Here is a 17,701-nt window from a genome sequence, read left to right as displayed (position 1 = left end):
GTTTAAATTCCGTAGAGCGGAAACTCCTTGTGTTACGTGTTTGCGTGTTTGCGTGTTTGCGTGTTTGCGTGTTTTGTGCGGCGTTCCATGTGATTGGATCGGGATTTGATTGTGGACTTTTCTTGTAGATCGTCGGCTTCCTACAAATCTAGCAAGTTGATGTCTATGCACGTGGCCGGGTACTGGCCGGGCACTCTATTTATTCGGCGGACAGAAAATGTCGTGAATTAGGCCGGCCATGCATGTTGGCAGCTTCATTTAAGGTTGTACCCGGCTATCAGATCCATCATGGAAAGCCATTTCCAGTATCGATTAAAAAGAAAGGACCTTACGGGCAAACATTCTAGGGAAAAGTTGTACTACTGTGCGATAGTAAACTCGGGAGCCAGGTCTCCAGTTGGCATGGAACATCCAGCGGAAACCTGTCAAGAAGGGAAGTCGCAGTGGCAGGAGCCGGGAGCCGACGGTCTGAATACATGGGATCCCTGTTCGCTCGGCAGTGCTCTCACGCTAATGCAAGCTCAAAGTTTGCGAGCGCCGCCGCTGCATTCGACCCAGCCCGGGTTACTCCATATGAGGCAAGCGAAAATGTCTCGACGTCGTTGTCAGAATGGACCCCCGACGAAGCACTGCTGTAACTGCATTACTATCCTGTGTTGTCGCAACTCCGCCATTCATTTTCGCACGCCGGTGCTGGCCGCTTTTTTCCTTTTCTACTTTACCAACGAATGCACGGAACATGCCATGATGACAGCAAAAAATTGTTCGCAATGTGCCTCGTGTCTGAAGATTCAGAAACTATGGGACGTATACTGGGGCTTTCTTAGTATACATCATCATTGCAACGTGTACATGCTTTTCGCGTGAGAACTTTCTCCAGCGACACGAAATGAGAAAATTTCGAAGCGTCGGGGATCAATGTCGGCCACCCGGGCCCGTGATCCCTGCCCGCCGAGGAGACAAGTGCCGCCGTTTTTCGCGCTTCTTTTATGCCAACCATGAGTTTATTCAACTAATTGACCATCTCTGGGCTTGGACAGTGTAATGTTTGCGCAGCCGGTTCCGGCCGAGTTTAGGAGCATGAGAGCGGCCGCCACAAACTCGTTGTCCCGCACCTTGCCTGTCAGATTTCCACTCATCTTCTTTCGATGACCGATCTGCTCTGTGGCAAGACTACACATTACACGCAATGCAATTGGGTCCGAGGAGCAGGCCCGCCCCTCACATCGTAGCGGAGACACCTCATCTTCTCACCATTCCCGTGCGTCGCGGCCGTCGTTGGCTCTGGCCGATCCCTTCCAAAGGCTTCGTGCCCACAGCCCACCTTGAGAATTTGAAATGTTTTATTTTCCTTGGCAAGATGCGACCCACAGCACAGTCAGTCGTTGCCGTCTTTTTTTTCTTTTCTGCAGAAGGGGAAGCCGGAAGCTGTGAGGCTCTAGCATTTGGGCAAGGATCTCGCGCCAGGATCGTCAGGGTGGATGTCTCAATACAAGTAACATGGTCGACCGGCAGTCTGAATTAAATCTCCTTCAGAGCCGGGTGGGTCACGCAACTTGGAAGAAGAGAATGCCAATTCCGTCATGCTCGACCTAAAGCTCCGACGAGTCCCAACTCCCATCTAAAAAGAAGCGTCAAGTCGTCGTCCACAGCGGGCCGAGCCTTGGCAAAGTATCCATGATCTAGCACTTCTCAGCTCACACCATCTTGGATAGCCTGGCTGTCTTTCGCAATGCTCAAAGCCGTTGGGAACGGGGCTCTCGCCGCCGTCAACTTTGTCTGGCGCTGGTCGGTTCCCTACAACAGCCGGAACCGCCCAGTAGACCCCGTCTACGCTGCTGTATGGAGCACAGGCCTTGATCAAGACAGCATCTTGGACATTCTGCAAGAATGCTTTCCCAGTATCCCTCGCCATGAGCTGCCGACAGAAGAAGAGGCCATCCGCCGCCTGGTGCGCGAGCAGCTCCCGCCTGGTGACAACGGCTCGAGGCCGTCTTCGTCGTCAACCTGTCAACAGGAGAGCGACGCTGTGAGCTCGCACGCCTCCAGCATCACCCAAGTCAACGAAGAAGACGCCATCAACGCTGAGAAACAAAGACAAAAGGCCCTCGACTCTGCCGAGGAAACCTGGGAGCACCTTCCCACCCTTCTACGGTCGCTGCTTGCCAGCCTGAATGCCCAAAATATCGAAACCAAGCTGGCATCTCTCCTTACGGCCCCCTTTCACACCTCCTCCGGCCGCGGCGCCATCCGCCGCGGCTCCTCCGGCGTGCGTCGCACACTGGCCATGTGGCGGCACGGCTTCAAGGCCGCCGTGCCGCGCACGGAGCGCATCCTCACCAACATCTTCATCCTCTTTCTCGTCTTCAGCGCGTGCTACCCAGACGTGGCGGCCGGCTTCCTCGGCGAGCGCTCCTACAACCAGCGTTCCATCGGCGGGCGCATCGTGACGCTGTGCCAGCTGTGGTTCCTGTGGCGGTACCCGTACCACTCGCTGTGGCTGCTCTTCAACTGGAGCCTGGAGCGGCTGCTGGGCGCCTTTGTCGGCAGCACCGTGTACGCGCTCGCGGCCGTGGTGCCGGCCATCCACGCCGCGTACACGACGTCGTGGTTCCGCGTCATGATGCTCGCGCTGTCCATGTCGTGGCAGATTGGCGTGCAGTTCTCGCCGACGGTGCGTGACTACGTCGTGCGCCTCGTCACGAGGCGCCAGATGCGGCTGCTGCGCGCCAGCAGCAGCAAGGACTCCTCTGAAAAGGAGCGCGCCATTGACTGGGACGCGGCGGACAGGGCCATCAACGCCGAGCTCACCACGATCAAGACGTTTACTGCCGCCCAAGGCCAGCGGCAGCAGGCCGTCGCGGCGGCGGAAGAGGTGCCGATCCGCGTCCGCACCGAGCGCTATATCCAGTACACGGCAGGCTACAAGCTCGGTCGTCCGGCCGATCAGCTGGTCGGGCTCCTCAAGGACGACCTCGAGGGCATCATCAACACCTACGAGGACTACCAGTCCACCAGCCCGGCCACGGCACCCGTCGACGACGGGCACGTGGAGCCGCGCACGCCCAAGTTCCTGCTCGTCTTCTTCGACATGGCCATCTTTGCGTACGTGTGCTACTCCTTCTACCCGCAGCCCTTCACGTTCAACACGGTCGTCGCGTACGGCACCGTCGTCTGCATCAAGCAGGCCATCATCGCGTGCAAGCGCTACCAGACACCCAAGAGCGCGCGGCGGCTCTTCACCAACATGGTGTCCATCAACATCATCGGCATGTTCCTCGTGTCGACACCGGTGACGGTCAACCACGACGTGCTCAAGAGCGACGTCAACTTTGTCGCGCTCACGCTGGCTATGGTCTTTGCGACGCTGTTCCTCGCCGAGACGATTGCGCCGCTGCTGCTGGCCTTTGTCGAGGGCCTGGTGTCGGGCGGCGGCTGGCTGAAGAGCAAGCTGCGCCGAAAGCAGAGTGCCGAGGGCAACGTGCTGCCGCCGGTCAAGGGAAGTGGTGAGGAAAGGTCTAAAGCGGGATCTGCGACGTTGACGGATTCCGGGTCGTCGAGTAGCGGAGAAAAGAAAGTGGCTTCTGTGCGAGAAGCGCAATTGAAATGAGACTGCCGGACCGTGCAAAATTATTATTAGACATACCAGGCTAGAAAGCCATCAAATTGGGAAATCGTGCATTCTACGCATTTAAAAGTTGGCATTCTTACAGGATAGAATATGGGAATATTCAATGTTTGATTAAATATAAATCTTCTTCCTTTCTTCAATATTAAACGCCATTGGTATGGCCGTAGTCGTGAAACGCCAACTGTTCAATCGCGGCGTCGCAGGCGAACCCGCAACACCCCTTGTTTCAACCCACCCAATTTCTACCCATCGCCTGATTTCGACCTTTTCCTTTGTCTTTCTTCATTTATTTCCGAATAGCAAAACTCTTTGAAAAAGGAATCAAATCTCAGTCTCCGTCAAGAAAACATTGCAAGTCGTGCCGGCACAATAAACCCTGTGATCGCCGTGCAAACACCAACGCCAGCTCAATTCTCGCGATTCTGGAAACACCTACATATTAAAAAAAGCCAACTGCGAATACGCCGCACCAAGACAAAAAAGGCCGATAAAATGGCCAAGTTTGACTTTCTTCGATCCGTCGGCGCCACGAAAGAGGCCGTCGCCGTGCTCAACGACCAGCCCTTCCTCTTCACCAACCTCATCGTCGTCCTCGTCGGCCTGGGCGTGCAGGCCGGCCTGCTGTGGTACATTCACTACGCCACGCTCAAGCCGGAACAGAAGAAGAAGAAGGAAAAGAAGGGTGGCGCGGCCGCCGCCCGCGGACGTGGAGGGGATAACGCGAGAAAATAATTCTGCCGGATTCGTGTTTTTTTCTACTTTACGTTTTCAATTGTCAAGTTTTGGAGACTTGGGCGCATCTAAGTTTGGCGTTTTTCCGTTCCCTTCGCTCGCTGGTTGGAAGCTGGTATCTTCATCAGATTTAGCGTACGTGGAGTGCATTGATAGTGGGTTGATTAATTCAGTTGCGATTAAATGATTCGTTTTTAGATCGCAAGATTTGTTCTTCATGTGTAAAAGCCGCTGCCAAACGTAATTGGACCATCTGCGCCTCCCGAGAAATGTGTTCTTCTTCCTCCGATAAATCTTGCCTCTGCGAATGTCTCAGTGGAAGGCATCACATGTTCAAGTGCATCATAGTGAATCTCCACGGTAGACGGAAGCACCTCCGAAGAAACTGCCTCGGCACTACCATTGAATCCGCTCTGGAGGTCAGTGGAAAAGAGGCCTTCCGCAAAATGGACCAAGTCCGATCCCGATTCGCGATGCGTCACCGTGTGCTCCATTGCTTCTTGACCATAGTGTCTAGCAGCTACCATCTTGGGCCCAGGCACGCTTAGTTGTCTTATTTGAGACAGGGTTGAACACCACAAATGTTTCTCAATGCCCCCTCGGTGAACAAGACGCTCAATTTTGCGCTTTAGTGCAGGCGACTGGGCACTCTGCTGCATGGCAGCTAAAGCGTTGCTAATGATTGGCATATGCTGAGCTCGGTCTGAAATATTCTAATTCTGTTAGTAAAGATGATTTCTCTTACGCTCATACACATACTTCGATATAGGGCACGTGAAAGACTGCTGGGAAGAGCTTCACCAGAGCATACGCTGTGCTGCCGTGGGCGACCCTGACGCCTGTGAAATGCCTAGCTGAGCCGGTAATCAGTGCCGTTATTGCTGCCTGCAATACAACCTCGAAATATTTCGCAGGTGTATATTCCTTTGTTCTCATGAGACCTCTCAAAAAACCGTGCACAGCAGATCGATCTTCGGAATCCAAGGCGGTAGTCAATGAGGTGTCACTCCGTAATTGAAATAGCGCCTCATCGCCACTGTCATTCAAGGCATCCCGCTTTCTCTTGCTTCCTCGCCGCGATTGCGATGAGCTTGTGATTGTAATTTGGCAGCGTATGTCCTGCAGCTCAGTCTTCGCCGCTGTCGGCGGGCAAATCAACGACGCTGGGAGGTCAGGATGTTGTAGAGAAAACTCCAGCGTCGAGTCACCAGATGTTTCGCAATACCGCAACCGCAGTCTAAGGCGTTTCCAGATCTATTTTTCTGTCAGTCCCTCGAGTAAGCCAGCGATTCCGAGGCATTACCGCGTACATCGCATCTTTCAATCCAGCGTGCCACTTCATTCATTGCCAAGCTTTGGCCAGAGACGCGGCCGAGCAGCTTAAGAGATATACGCAATCGGCATCCGGCGGCGGGAATGATCCACAGCTTTTCGTCTTTGCGCTGCCGTATGATATCGTCGGCAGAGAATATTGCGACTTCGTCCGATGAGTGGTTGCAGAAGCGCAACGAGGTGCGCAGGTCCGCCTGGAGCCCCGTTTGCTGGCTGCAGACGGCGACCGTGGGCAATTGGACGCTGCCCATGAATGAGAATCGCGCGGTAAAGAACGTAAGTAAAACTAAGGAACATGGATAGCTGGTTATCAATTTACTGATCCGGATTCGGATTTCAGCGCGTGTGCGAGAAAATTTCGTTGTCTTGTCGCTCGGAGAGCTGCCAGTTCCGTCGCCAGGCCACGCCTTCCTCATTCAGAGTTACGACAAACGCCGCACAAATTCAAGTCCAACGCATCAGCAAAAGCGGTACTGTTTGTATATTCAAAAGATGGAGGGGTAGAGATTTTTAGATAGGATAATAATGCTGAGCCTAAAGCACAAAAAACGCCAAGGATGATTTTTCATGTCTACATGCCGTCGATAAGTAATAGAATAAGTAGAACCTGGGTGAGCCAGGATGCTGTCCAATATATAATCTTGAGGGGAGCAGCAGAGCGGCACAGCCGCGAAATGCATAGAAATTCGAATTGTCGCCAAGTAGAATGTATAGGCCTTATTGATCGTCAAGGACAAAGTATTGGTCTGCCGATCTCTATTTGGCAAACCACGGAAACTTCTTCTTGGCTGGGTCAAAGACGCCGGTAGAGTTGCTGCTCTCTAGTTCGATGCTCCTTTGATATATTTCCTGAGACAGAGTCAATTCCAATTAATTTTGTCATCACGAATGCTTACAACGTACCTCATCATCAGTGGGCATTCGACAACCCAGAATCAACTCCCGGCTAAGCATGTTCTTGACAAGGTTCGGGTACGCTGTGCCCTGGCTCTTCATCAGTGGCAGCAGGACATCCCCGAGAACCTCAAACTTCCTCCAGTTAACACGCTCGCCGTTCGGCCCAACAAACGTTTTGCTGCCTTCCTCCGCGTTGACCAAATCACGTAGATGCAGAGGCACAAAGGGAATGCGCGGTGGAGGCGAGTTCTCCCAGGCTAGGCGGTACGCTGAGTGGCTCTTTTGCGTGCCCATGAGAACCACGGCCCGGGCGAATCTCTTCTGCACTTCTGGAGACACGAGCTGCCTGGTCTGTGCCAGGCGATGAATCGCGGTGCCGTTGATTCCCGCAAGTATAGCAGCGAGACCGTTATAATTGTTCAGCAAGCGTAGCTTCAGGGCAATGTTCATAAATTTTTCCAGCATTTGCGCTCTGTGCTTGGCCTTGTCGCGAAGCAATATCAGATTAGCTACCCATTTCGCAATATGGTTGAAGTGGTTGATCATGCGGTTCACGTTCTTCAAGCTGGTAGCCTTCTCCTTTTGCGTCGTTGACAGACTGACATAACGAACAAGGTCTCGGATTCTAATAGACGAAAACAGAATCCAGTCGATTCTTGTCAGTTCATCCGCGATGTCGTCATCGGATAGATCCATGAAAATGTGATATCGAGTCTTGTTCATGGGATGCAAGTCTGCTGGTTCAAGCGATGCTGCTTCTCGCTCATACTCGTCGTACGAATGGAATTGCACCTGGCCGCCAGGCTGGCCGGCAAAATCAAGTGGCGCAGAGGGCTCTGGACCACCATCACCGTCTTCATCGACTTGAACCATACCGATGCTAGCTGACAACTCACCCATCTCCTTCGATAGCCGCTGGTCGTCGGCTTCTGTGCTGCTGTTGTCGGAAGTGGCCCAGCCAGTGTCATCATCTTCAAGAGTGCTTCTCCGCAAGCTTCTTCTCATCTGCTGGGAAGCAACGGAAAAAACAGGCTCTGTCGAGAGATGTTGGATGAATTCGAACAAGCTCCTTCGAGTAGAAATCTTGGCAAAATCACCCGGGTACAGCGAAACCCACTTGGCGATTACTTCGATAATTCGCAGTTGAGTACCGGTTTTGGAGAGGTAGTGTGCTGTCTTGTCGTCGCGTACGCGATCAAGCCGCGCCAAAATCGCAGAGAAAAGTTCGGTTGGTGTGGTGAACTTGCGATATAGACACAGGAAAATATCCAAAAAGTTGATGTCGGCACGCGACAGCTTCACCGCAAGCAGGCGGTCAACAAGCTCAGCCAAGGGGACTCCGGTAATTTTAGGCGGCCTCTCGACAAAGTTCTCTTCGCTCCGTTGGAGAATTGGGATATCGTCCGAGTATGTTTGCCCTTCGCTATCAGATTCTTCCACATCCAAATAGTAGTCTGTGCCGGGCTTATCGGTTCGGTAGACCTGGCCAGAGTTCTTTGAGGCGCGGGCTCGGTAGCTTTCGCTGGGCTGCATGCCAAAGCCTTTGAGAGCGGAAAGTTCGGAGCTGGCGCGGCTGTGCTTGCTTTGTTGGCTGAGGGGACGCGCGGCAGGGTTTTCCGGAGCTTCGAGATTGACAGCTGATTGCGCACGTCGGCGAGGAACGGTTTCGCTTTGCTCTGCGGTGCTGTTAGCGCAGCGTTGATGATTGTCTGAAGAGAGGAGCATACCTCTTCTGTGCGCAATGGCAGCCTTCAGGATAGCTTGCAGACATCCTCTAGATATGTCTGGCTTGTCGGAAGAAACTTTGTATGCACCGATGCAGGACTTGAACACTTTATGGCCAGCAATACCGTCCGCATCTACCTCCCAGTCGTCTTCGTCGATTTCGCATTTGCAGGCAACCAAGATTGAAGGCAAGCCTGCGTTTGTAATGGCAGCTGCAGCACAGTTAGTAATCGCGCAACAGCTGGTAATAGGATACAGCGATTCGAAACGCACTCATTGCTTGCGGAAGCGGGCGAACAGATTCGGGGGTGGTGACGTCGTATAGCAGCAGAGCAGCGTCGGGGCGGGGTACGATGTGGCCGTTGATTTGCTTGGGCCATTGCATCGTCTGGGATGAGGCAGTCTGGTCGAAATTCTCGAGGTCGAGCTCAAAAAGACTCACGCCTTGTGTGATATTGTCGACAACAAGACGCACGCTTGCGGAGCTGCCGATAGGCGGCCGGCTGAGGCCAAGGACCTTTTGGATAAAGGTAGACTTGCCGGCACCGGCAGAGCCAATGACGGCAATTGTGTAGCTCTCCATGGAGGCCACGGTGTGCGCCTGAGTGAAAGGAGGAGAGGGAGACGTTAGTTGTCTTGAACAAAATACACGGGGATTGCGAATGAGCACACGGGCGCGACTGTGACGGTTGCGCGGGCTGGTGATTGGTACCCCGCGAGAGGTCGGTGGGCGGTGCGGCGCATTGGCAAGGCTCCGGCGCAGACCGCATGTTCACGGCAGGGCTGGCCGATGTGCACGTTACACGCCGTGTCACAAGGCAGACCGCAGCCCACAGCAGACAAAGAAATCTCGGACAAGGTACGTACAAGGAATGGCGAGGGGCTTATTGTGAGCGATTCTCGACGAGGGGGAGGCCAACGCGGGCTGGCGCCGTTCTCATCGCCACCGGGCTGGTGGTCGGCAGCCGCACGCGGCGGAGATGGCAGGTGCGAGAAGGGCGACTCGGCGTCCGAGGAAGGGTCGTAGTCGTAGCGCAGGAAGAAGGGGTCGTCGAGGATGGATATAACAGATTCGCGATTGACCCTGTCGGGGCCAGGATTATCGGTCGCGGGATAGGCAGTCGTAAGCGTGCTGGAGGGGGGGGCCGACACGGGGGGCGCGGCGGCGGCGGCGGCGCTCGAGGTAGTATTTGTGGCAGATGAGGCTGCTGCTGATGGCAAAGTGGGCGTGGTACTTTTGGCGGCAGCGGCAGCGGACGGACAACGACGACCAGTGTTGGCTGCACGAGGGGAGATGGGGTCCGAGATATAGAACGATGAAGATGCCGGTGGGCGAGACAGCGGCGGCGACGGCGGCGGCGGCGTGGGCTGGCCCCTGCCTGGTGAGGAGGCGCGACGCGGCCCCAGAGGGCGACGAGGTCTAAGATTGTCGGTTGCTGCGCTGGGCGTCGATGTGCGGCGGCCCGCAGAATGCGAATTCAATGGCGTTGCGTCACCTGGAGCCAATCGGTAAGCTTGATGGTAAGTTCCATGGTGGCCCGGGGGCGCATCATTCATTTCGCTCAGCCCGAACCAGCCAGGGGAGGAGAAAGAACGAGCCGACGTAACAAGGGCAGGCAAGGAGACGAGGGGAAAATATCAGACGAGGTCAGGCTATGCGATAAGGAGGGGCAATAATGGGAGATTGATGACAGCAACGTATGCGACCAGAGAATTAAAAAGAAAAATCACACGGCATGTGAGCGGCTTCCTGTAGAGTCTACTGGTGCAAATGCTCGGGATCCATATTTGGCTTTGATAGCTGGGTCCTTCAAACAGTTCTTCAGGCAGTTGTTACCTGTCCCCTCTTTGACCGCGACCAGCGCATGTGCCGCCTATTCAAGGAGCAACCGGCAGCTCGTCCAGAACAGAAATAGATGCAGAAATTGCAACTACATCAGCCATGGCCATATGCCAAGGCCTTGGGCCAGACGGGGATCCAAGGAAGGTACAAGGATTGCTCAAGTACAGGGCAGGGAGACCGTGGTGAAGTAGTGTATGAATAGAGACTATGCGTGTGCGTCGTAGCTTGGATATGCGGCAACGGCCAAGAAAAAAAAAACAGACTTACGAGTACCACTGTGAATGGTCGATCATCCGAGGTCTTGCTTCGTGCTGGCAGGTGATTTTGCGTTTTTGTGGTATCTTTCTGATCCTGTTGAATTCGTACCTGGACGGCAAGGGGCCCCAGAGAGCGACAGCCGGTGCGCGCAAAAGGTGATGCCGACGTGAGGATGCGGGATACGGAGACTTGATCCTACTGACAGTATTGGTCCTCCCAACCGTTCGGTCATTCCACACCGAAGCTGCAGCCAGATACAGAGTGCTAGAGCGAAATAGGGAAGAGTGCAGAGTCAAACCAGGTCGGCCGAGTGTTGATCTCCAGGCGCTACAGAGCGCTGGCTGTGGCGTGACTTTTCCTCACCAGCATCAGGCTAATTAAAAAAAAAGACAGCTGATGCGCCAGCTAGCCACCGGTGGCTAGCTAGGTCGGTACGGTCGTCAATGGGCCGTTGCGTGGTCCAGAGTTATATAACTCGGAAGCGCCGAGAATTATGTCCCAATGTGGGTGCCAGGCCGTCGCGGAAGGTTGCCGAAAAGAACTTCGGTCAACACAACAGCTTGCATGTAAGAAAGATAAGAATCAAATCGAGTAACGTGGTGAAAAGGAAAGGGCATTTCCCCATATCAAGTATGTGCCACAGGTCGCTCACTGGCAAGGTAGGCAACTAGGTAAACTGGCTAAAAGCCGCTTGCCCCTCCTCTCCGATCCCTCCGAGGCCCAGCCCGGCGGGCAAGGCCGGGGTTCACTTGCACCATTTCTCAGCCGGGCATACATATGGAGTCTCGCAAGTGCGGGGGTTCCTCCTCTGTCGAGATTTATTCACACATCTCACACATGCCAAACTTGGTTTCGTATACAGTGTTGGTAGTGTTACTGTGATGGCTTTAAATCCATGTTGATCTTTTGCCATTGCGCTGTCCGCTGGTATTGAAGGAGCGTGGTACCCCCGAGCCCGATCTGAACAAGTCGCCTACGGAGCGAGAAAAACTCGGCCTGGTCCTTTTTTTTTTTTTTGGCGGAAAAAAAAAGCAAATACGACCCTTCATGTCTTACAAACCCTTACCAAGTGCAGAATGCAGCTCAAATCACATTGCGGCGCGCCGTGACAAGGGTACTTGTTGACCCATCCCGCTGGTAACGGGCCATGAGACAAAAAGGGTTTTAAAACCGCATTCAGCTTTTGTCTGTTTCTCATTGGCCCGCCGCAAACGTTCAGACGCCTCGGACCGCAACGCTTCCCATCATAAATGGGCATGTGCCTCGACGGCATTGATTCAATCACAGCATGCAGTCGCCTGCAGAGACGGAGACGAGAAAGAAAAAAGTAAACATTCTGCTTCAATGTGTGGTGCAGTCAACCTCTATTCCACCGCCGGCGAAACAGCCGAGGCGAGACAAGCAGGTTTACGACAAATGTGATATCTGACAACGGTGTCCGACACCGTGACGGCCCAAAGCTGCGGGACTGGCGGCGGGGAACATCGTGTCCTTGCTACCCGACACCCGGGCCGACAGAAGCTAATGCTTTGAGCCAGATCCCTAGGATTTGGTAGACGAAGGGTAATATCGTAACCCTCGAAAAGAAATTTATCTTGGAATTACATGTGAGTAATCCCGATGAAGGGCGTGGCCAAGCACAATCGTGTCTGCAGTGTCGATATTTGACATCGATATCGACAAACGTCCCACGCTTCATCTTTTCACCCCTTGATCTGTGACAAACTATTATGACACGACTGATGCGTCAAATTCACAAGATGATCAATCGAATAGATGCCAATTCCCCAACCTCTCGGTCTGGAAAAGCAGTATGCAACACATCTTGTGCAGTCCGTCGCTGAGCCGCCAACAGATCCTATCCCCCGAATAGTTACCACTCCAGCCCTGAGCAGAAACCAAGGCTAGGTTCGCCGTCATATATCGAAAATGACCGGAAACATACATTTTTGTTTTTAGTTTCTCATCAGGGCCGCAGTCTATCGGGATAGATTATTGATGCACGGACAAACTTTATAAGCTCCCACAATCCACTTCTGGTGCGGTTATACAGGTACAGCCGTGGAGCTCTCAGCCTGACAGCCACGTGGAACGCTTTGGCTTTTCCTCTTGCCGCTGGTCAGAATTTTTCTTCTTCCATTGACGGCTGATTTTTTTATACTATGCCATGTGAGAAGAAAAGAACAAAAAAAAACATGTGGACTGGTGTAAGCCATCGTCCATATTAGTGTACGGCTTATGTGTGTGTATTGACATCTCAACGCGGCAGGATCCAGGGCCTCCACCACAGCCAATGGAAGTTCCTCGTCAATTTTTGGTGCCCGTTGCTAGCCCAGCCTATTCCCAGCCTCGCACAGTAGTCTTGGAGCTTATTCTCCACCAGGAACAGTTACCTGAAAGCGCGCCGCGCGCGCTCGGTTGGCTCCGTGCATTCAGCGGACGCGGTCCACTAACGTCGGCCACCCACTTCTTGGCCCTACCCACATCTCGGCGCCGTCATTCCACCCACTTTAACACTAAACCTATATTACTAGAACCGTGTTTTCTCGCGCAATTATAATTATCTTAACGTTAAATTTTATATATATAATAATATCTCCTAAATATACTAAATAGGCCCTTTAAAATGCTATTTAGGACATAATTAGCGGTATAAAACTCTATATTACTATATAGTGGTAGGAGGTACTGCGGTTAATAATATAGGAACGATTAAAGGGTAGAATATTACATAAAGAGGCCTTTAAGGGTATATAAAAGCTTCTATTAATATAAGAAGTAGATTTAAGAGGTTAGATATTAATTTAGGACACTCTAAATAACCCGCTAACCTATAAGCAGATCTGGCAGATAGTAGGCGAGTTAGCTAGAGCTAATAGTGATATAGAACTAGTTAGTAAGAACTAGATATAGGGCTTCATTAAAAGAAACCTAGAAATTAAGACCTTAAAAGGTAAGAGACTTAATTTTAAAAGGGCTAATAGCGTCTTAACTTATATTATATAAAGTTTCTTTAAGCTTTTAATAATTAGCGCTATTAATAAGATACTTTTAAGTAACTAATATAATATAGATAAGACTAGGCTTATAATAGGTCTCTAAGAGAACAGCCTAGTACTAGGGTTATTATAGAAGAGAATTACCCTAAAGAAGTAGTCTAGAATACGCTATTAGAGTATAATCTTTAAGTATATCTTAGCGCTAGGTAAGAGCCTTACTCTACTAGTACTATTTAATAGTAAGAGCGTTTAAGAGTAGTGGTTTCTTAAAGAATTAGGCCCTTTTAAAGGCTAGAAGTTTAAAGTAACAGCCTAGGGCTAGACTAATAATAAAATCGCTCTCTATTAGTTATAAGCTATCTTTATTCTAAAAATAAGACCGCCTCTAAGCTAGCGCCGCCTCCTTATTATTAATAGCTATAAAAGCTATTATATAGTAGAATTTTTATATAAATATTATCACTATAATATATACCTTCTATTCCTACTAGCTTATAGCTCTTATATTCTTTAACCTTTTAATATAGTAGTATTTAGCTTAATTAAAGCTTATTATTATAAAGAGATTAGTAACTAGCCTAATAATAATAATTTCTCGTCTATTAGAAAAAGAATTTTTCTTAAAAGTTACACTATTACTAGAGTAGCTAGTCTATTAAATTAAAATATTTATACTAGGTAGTAAAGGGCTAGTTTATAGCTAGTTAATATAGTGAAGCTACTAATAAGTAAGTTACTTATTAATCCACTCCTAATAACACTAAAAACACCTCCTTTAGAGCTAAAATTAGTACTTATAGAAGCCCTACTAGAGGTTAAAACACCTACTAATATATATTAACTTTAACGTCTTCTTTCTAATAGTATATATCTTTTAACTAGCTAGTATACCTTATAGCTAATATAATATAAGATTATAAAGTAATTTTATACCTAATAAGCCTAAATACTCTTCTTAAAATAAAAAAATATAAAACTCTATATAGTAAAGAAGCTATTACTATAAAAATAATAGAAGAAAGTTAATTCTAACCCTAATTCTGTCTTTATTAAAATTATAGACGTTAAAAACACATATAGCTAGCTTAAGATATAACTAATAGGGGTTACATATAATATTCTAAGAATTAAAGCTATAGAGTGATTATTTAGTTAATTTTATATCTAATAGTGTATTTATTATATTATTATAATTTTTTTTAGATTCGTTATACGGCATCTAGAAAGTGGTGTTAAAGACGCGTATCGCGCCGAGATGTGGGTAGGGCCAAGAAGTGGGTGGCCGACGTTAGTTATTCAAGCTGTGTATTATCAAGTACAGCGACCCTGTCCAAAGAGGAAGTCGGTTTTCTTGGATGGAGAAATGCCTGTACGAGGTTTTTCCGCTACATTTTCCTGCTTTTAAATGGCCAACTCCCATGCAGAGGAGAGAGTAATAGTGTGCGGGAAAGAAGAGCCGTTGATAATGAGCGTATTAAGGCTTTCTGTCGACATGTCGGACGGCTGCAAGTAATTTGCTCTACAGAGTAATGCAAGCCAAGGAGCTGCCAACTAGCAAATGTGACGAAATTGTGTCTCTGAAGATGAGATGCGATCCACACACACCACCCTGGCTTTGCTTGTCTAATTTTCCGGTGCGGTTCGGCGCAACACACAGCTCAGAAGCTTTTGGAAAGATTGGACGTCCTGGGCATCCTGCCCTCGTCCAGGCGGAATCCGGTCTAGGAACCCGGCTGCTCGGCGGCTACCAGTAAACAGGTTAGTTTCCCACCGGGAGCAGGAGCCGTGCTAGAATTAATATCCGAATCCTCAGTTAGATTGACTATATATTAGGCATCAAAAGTCCCAAACAGCGTCGGAGCAGACAGCTGGCGCCGCGACATGAGCGCTCTGCTGCACAGAGCCCCCTTCTCATACGTGAGGGATTGGACAGTGTCATGTAGCCGCTTGGCCGCCACCGCCTTGTTCGGAGAGAATGTCCGGACGAGGAAAAGTCCAGGGTCGCCCACCCTCACACGAGAGTCAAGTCACGCAGAAGTGCCTTTACTTTTCATCAGTCGATGCAATATACCTTCTTTTTTTTCGATAGCGTCGATTGCGCATGCAGGGCGAGGGCGAGCTAAATATAATCGCCCCCAATAACCTTGATATATTGGCGACTTGATGAGGCAGCGGAGTCAAGGCAGGGAGGCATCGGACCGCAGCAGCAGTTGGTGAGTGGCTTGCGGAACTTATCCGGGGCCTGTTGCTGCTTTCATTGTTATATATTTGGGATGTTTATGGCGCATGGTTCAATCGCAACGCATGGTCTTTCAGCCTCGATTGGTGGCCCACCAGCCCCTACGCGCCATCTATAACGACATTAAACCTTTTCGTCCTCGTCTCACCGTTTTTATCGATGCGTCGCCTGAGAAGCTGGATATATCGCCCCGCCACGAAGACTTTCCCGAAGCCAATCTGGCCCGGGGAGGGGAGGGACGTGCGTTGCCATGTGTTTTTTCCCGGTGTTGAAGTAAGGGCCCCTCGTCATGGAATGGTCCCCGTGACCATTGTTGAAAAATGCTCGACTCAGGCTTCATTACTAGGCATGGCCAGGATACAACTCCTTGCAGTGTATGGATATTCGTGGCCTTTTTGTTCTTGCTTGTTGATGTGTGATTTGCGTACTCTGGCCCCTCCTTCAACCACCTGACTTTATTTCCCTGCCGAGTCAAGTCATTGGCCGCCATGAACAGTCCATGGCGCTTTCGGTGGCTGTCGCAGCACAACTAGTAAGAACTGACTAGTTACGCTGTAGACTACTGAATGCATTGCCGCCACTGGACATCACCTGAGCGCGCCGAGTTACAGAAAATAAGCTCGAGACTCTTTCAGCGGTCCTGACAAGTAACAGACCGCTACGGGGCAATTATTCGTACTATTTTCTTCCCTTTCAATCGTGCCATCACGACCTACAAGGCACATCCACTCACACACCGCGCTGTCTGCCCACCGCCCACCCCCGGCAGCGTTACCTTCTGACTACTATAGTTGGGCCAATAACTGTTTAATTAACTAGTGCTTAATTAAAACACTGGGCCTAAAACAGAAAGGAAGCCCTGGGCGGGCGGTCGGAGATGCATAACGAACAAGACCTCTTGCATGCAGTAAAATAATAACCCTCTCCCACGACAGGGAACCAAGGCAAATGTCGGGCTCAGTTCACGTCACTGTGCATGGGCTGGCCCGCTGCCTGTCTCTCAAACCTGTCCTTCCGTCCCATTTTGTCTTTGTGACTTGTCGTCGTCGTCGTCGTCTCGCGCCCACCCACAACTTACGAAAAGAGAAAAGCCACCGGGCGGCGGCACAGGCCCCAAGTTCCTTTTACCCCCCCTCCCCCTCTCTCCAGGCGGATCGACATGATCGCGTGCCAAATGCGGTCGGTTCGTCAATTGTGATGCCAGTTCCCTCTCTCGCCTACTCAACCCGTCTTTTCCCACTCCACATAGTAAACCCGCTCGGCTCCTTGTCTATTCCGTTGGTCCTGACTCAATCTCTTTCCCTCTCTCGTCTTTTTCTAGTCGTCGCCTTCGCTTTCTCGGGTCTAACCGCCAGGGACCCTGGCGCCTTGCATACCGTACACAGGTACCATCCACCCTTTGGCAGGAGCTTATATACTGCGGCCTGTGCCCACCAAACCACCACCCACTGGGGACCCTCCTCTGATACTCTCGCCTCGCCTGCCGAACCTCGAGTCCATTATCCCTTGACAATCCTGAAAAGCTTACCTGGGGCGAGAGCCGACTTTCCCTGCCCCAAATAAAAGCACCCTCCGCCCGCTTCTTACTGTCCGTTGGAGAATCGTCTTTCATTCTCAGATACTTCAGGCAGTGATTTGCAAGCTCTGCTTCCGAGGTCCTCTGGCGGTCCACGGGTCTAAACCACACCAAGCCGATCCCGCATTTTACCTGCTTTTTTCACCGACCAGGATTCCCCGCAGCCGACATTCGTTCTTCCGACGTGGCGTTTTTTCTAAGCCATTGTGGGAGAGAGAAGCAAAAAACGGTCGTTTCGCACTCAGAGACATTCAACGCCTGTCGAAGCACGACGGTTTTGTCTCGGCTGTCACCGCGTGATACTCGCTCGGCTGCATTCTCAGCCTTTGCGGCACACACATCGCACGGCAGATTTGGTGCTACCTAGTTAGTTGAGCTCGCCAGCAGCGCCCACCACCACCATCGGCACTTCTCACCTCAGCTTCCTTACTATAGACAGGCTGGGCACGAGATCAATGATTCGACGCTA

General features: G+C 51.0%; 4 protein-coding genes across 5 annotated transcripts; 2 read left to right on the top strand and 2 right to left on the bottom strand.

Annotated features, from left to right (window-relative positions):
- Positions 1-1,732: 1,732 nt before the first annotated feature.
- On the top strand, positions 1,733-3,610 carry LMH87_010359 (uncharacterized protein; the record flags this gene model as incomplete). The annotated part of the gene is made up of 1 exon (XM_056197508.1): positions 1,733-3,610. One exon carries the CDS (start codon positions 1,733-1,735, stop codon positions 3,608-3,610), a length of 1,878 nt encoding a protein of 625 aa, XP_056054551.1.
- Positions 3,611-4,123: 513 nt separating this feature from the next.
- Positions 4,124-4,363, top strand: LMH87_010358 (uncharacterized protein; the record flags this gene model as incomplete). Its single annotated transcript, XM_056197507.1, has 1 exon — positions 4,124-4,363. One exon carries the CDS (start codon positions 4,124-4,126, stop codon positions 4,361-4,363), a length of 240 nt encoding a protein of 79 aa, XP_056054550.1.
- Positions 4,364-4,578: 215 nt separating this feature from the next.
- On the bottom strand, positions 4,579-5,946 carry LMH87_010357 (uncharacterized protein; the record flags this gene model as incomplete). Its single annotated transcript, XM_056197506.1, has 3 exons — positions 4,579-5,076; positions 5,123-5,617; positions 5,674-5,946. The coding sequence occupies 3 exons, from the start codon at positions 5,944-5,946 to the stop codon at positions 4,579-4,581; spliced, it is 1,266 nt and encodes a 421-aa protein (XP_056054549.1).
- A 505-nt stretch (positions 5,947-6,451) lies between these two features.
- On the bottom strand, positions 6,452-10,650 carry LMH87_010356 (uncharacterized protein; the record flags this gene model as incomplete). 2 transcript variants are annotated; one of them, XM_056197504.1, is made up of 7 exons in its annotated part: positions 6,452-6,544; positions 6,599-8,268; positions 8,320-8,529; positions 8,591-8,918; positions 9,185-9,813; positions 10,428-10,435; positions 10,622-10,650. In XM_056197504.1, 7 exons carry the CDS (start codon positions 10,648-10,650, stop codon positions 6,452-6,454), a joined length of 2,967 nt encoding a protein of 988 aa, XP_056054547.1. The 2 variants fall into 2 exon arrangements, with proteins under 2 accessions (XP_056054547.1, XP_056054548.1); XM_056197505.1 differs by lacking the exons at positions 9,185-9,813; positions 10,428-10,435; positions 10,622-10,650 and adding an exon at positions 8,990-9,061.
- Between the last annotated feature and the right edge of the window lie 7,051 nt (positions 10,651-17,701).

Source organism: Akanthomyces muscarius, chromosome 5 (genome assembly GCF_028009165.1).
Source record: "Akanthomyces muscarius strain Ve6 chromosome 5, whole genome shotgun sequence".
Taxonomy (NCBI): domain Eukaryota; kingdom Fungi; phylum Ascomycota; class Sordariomycetes; order Hypocreales; family Cordycipitaceae; genus Akanthomyces; species Akanthomyces muscarius.
This window is presented reverse-complemented; position numbering and strand designations above follow the sequence as displayed.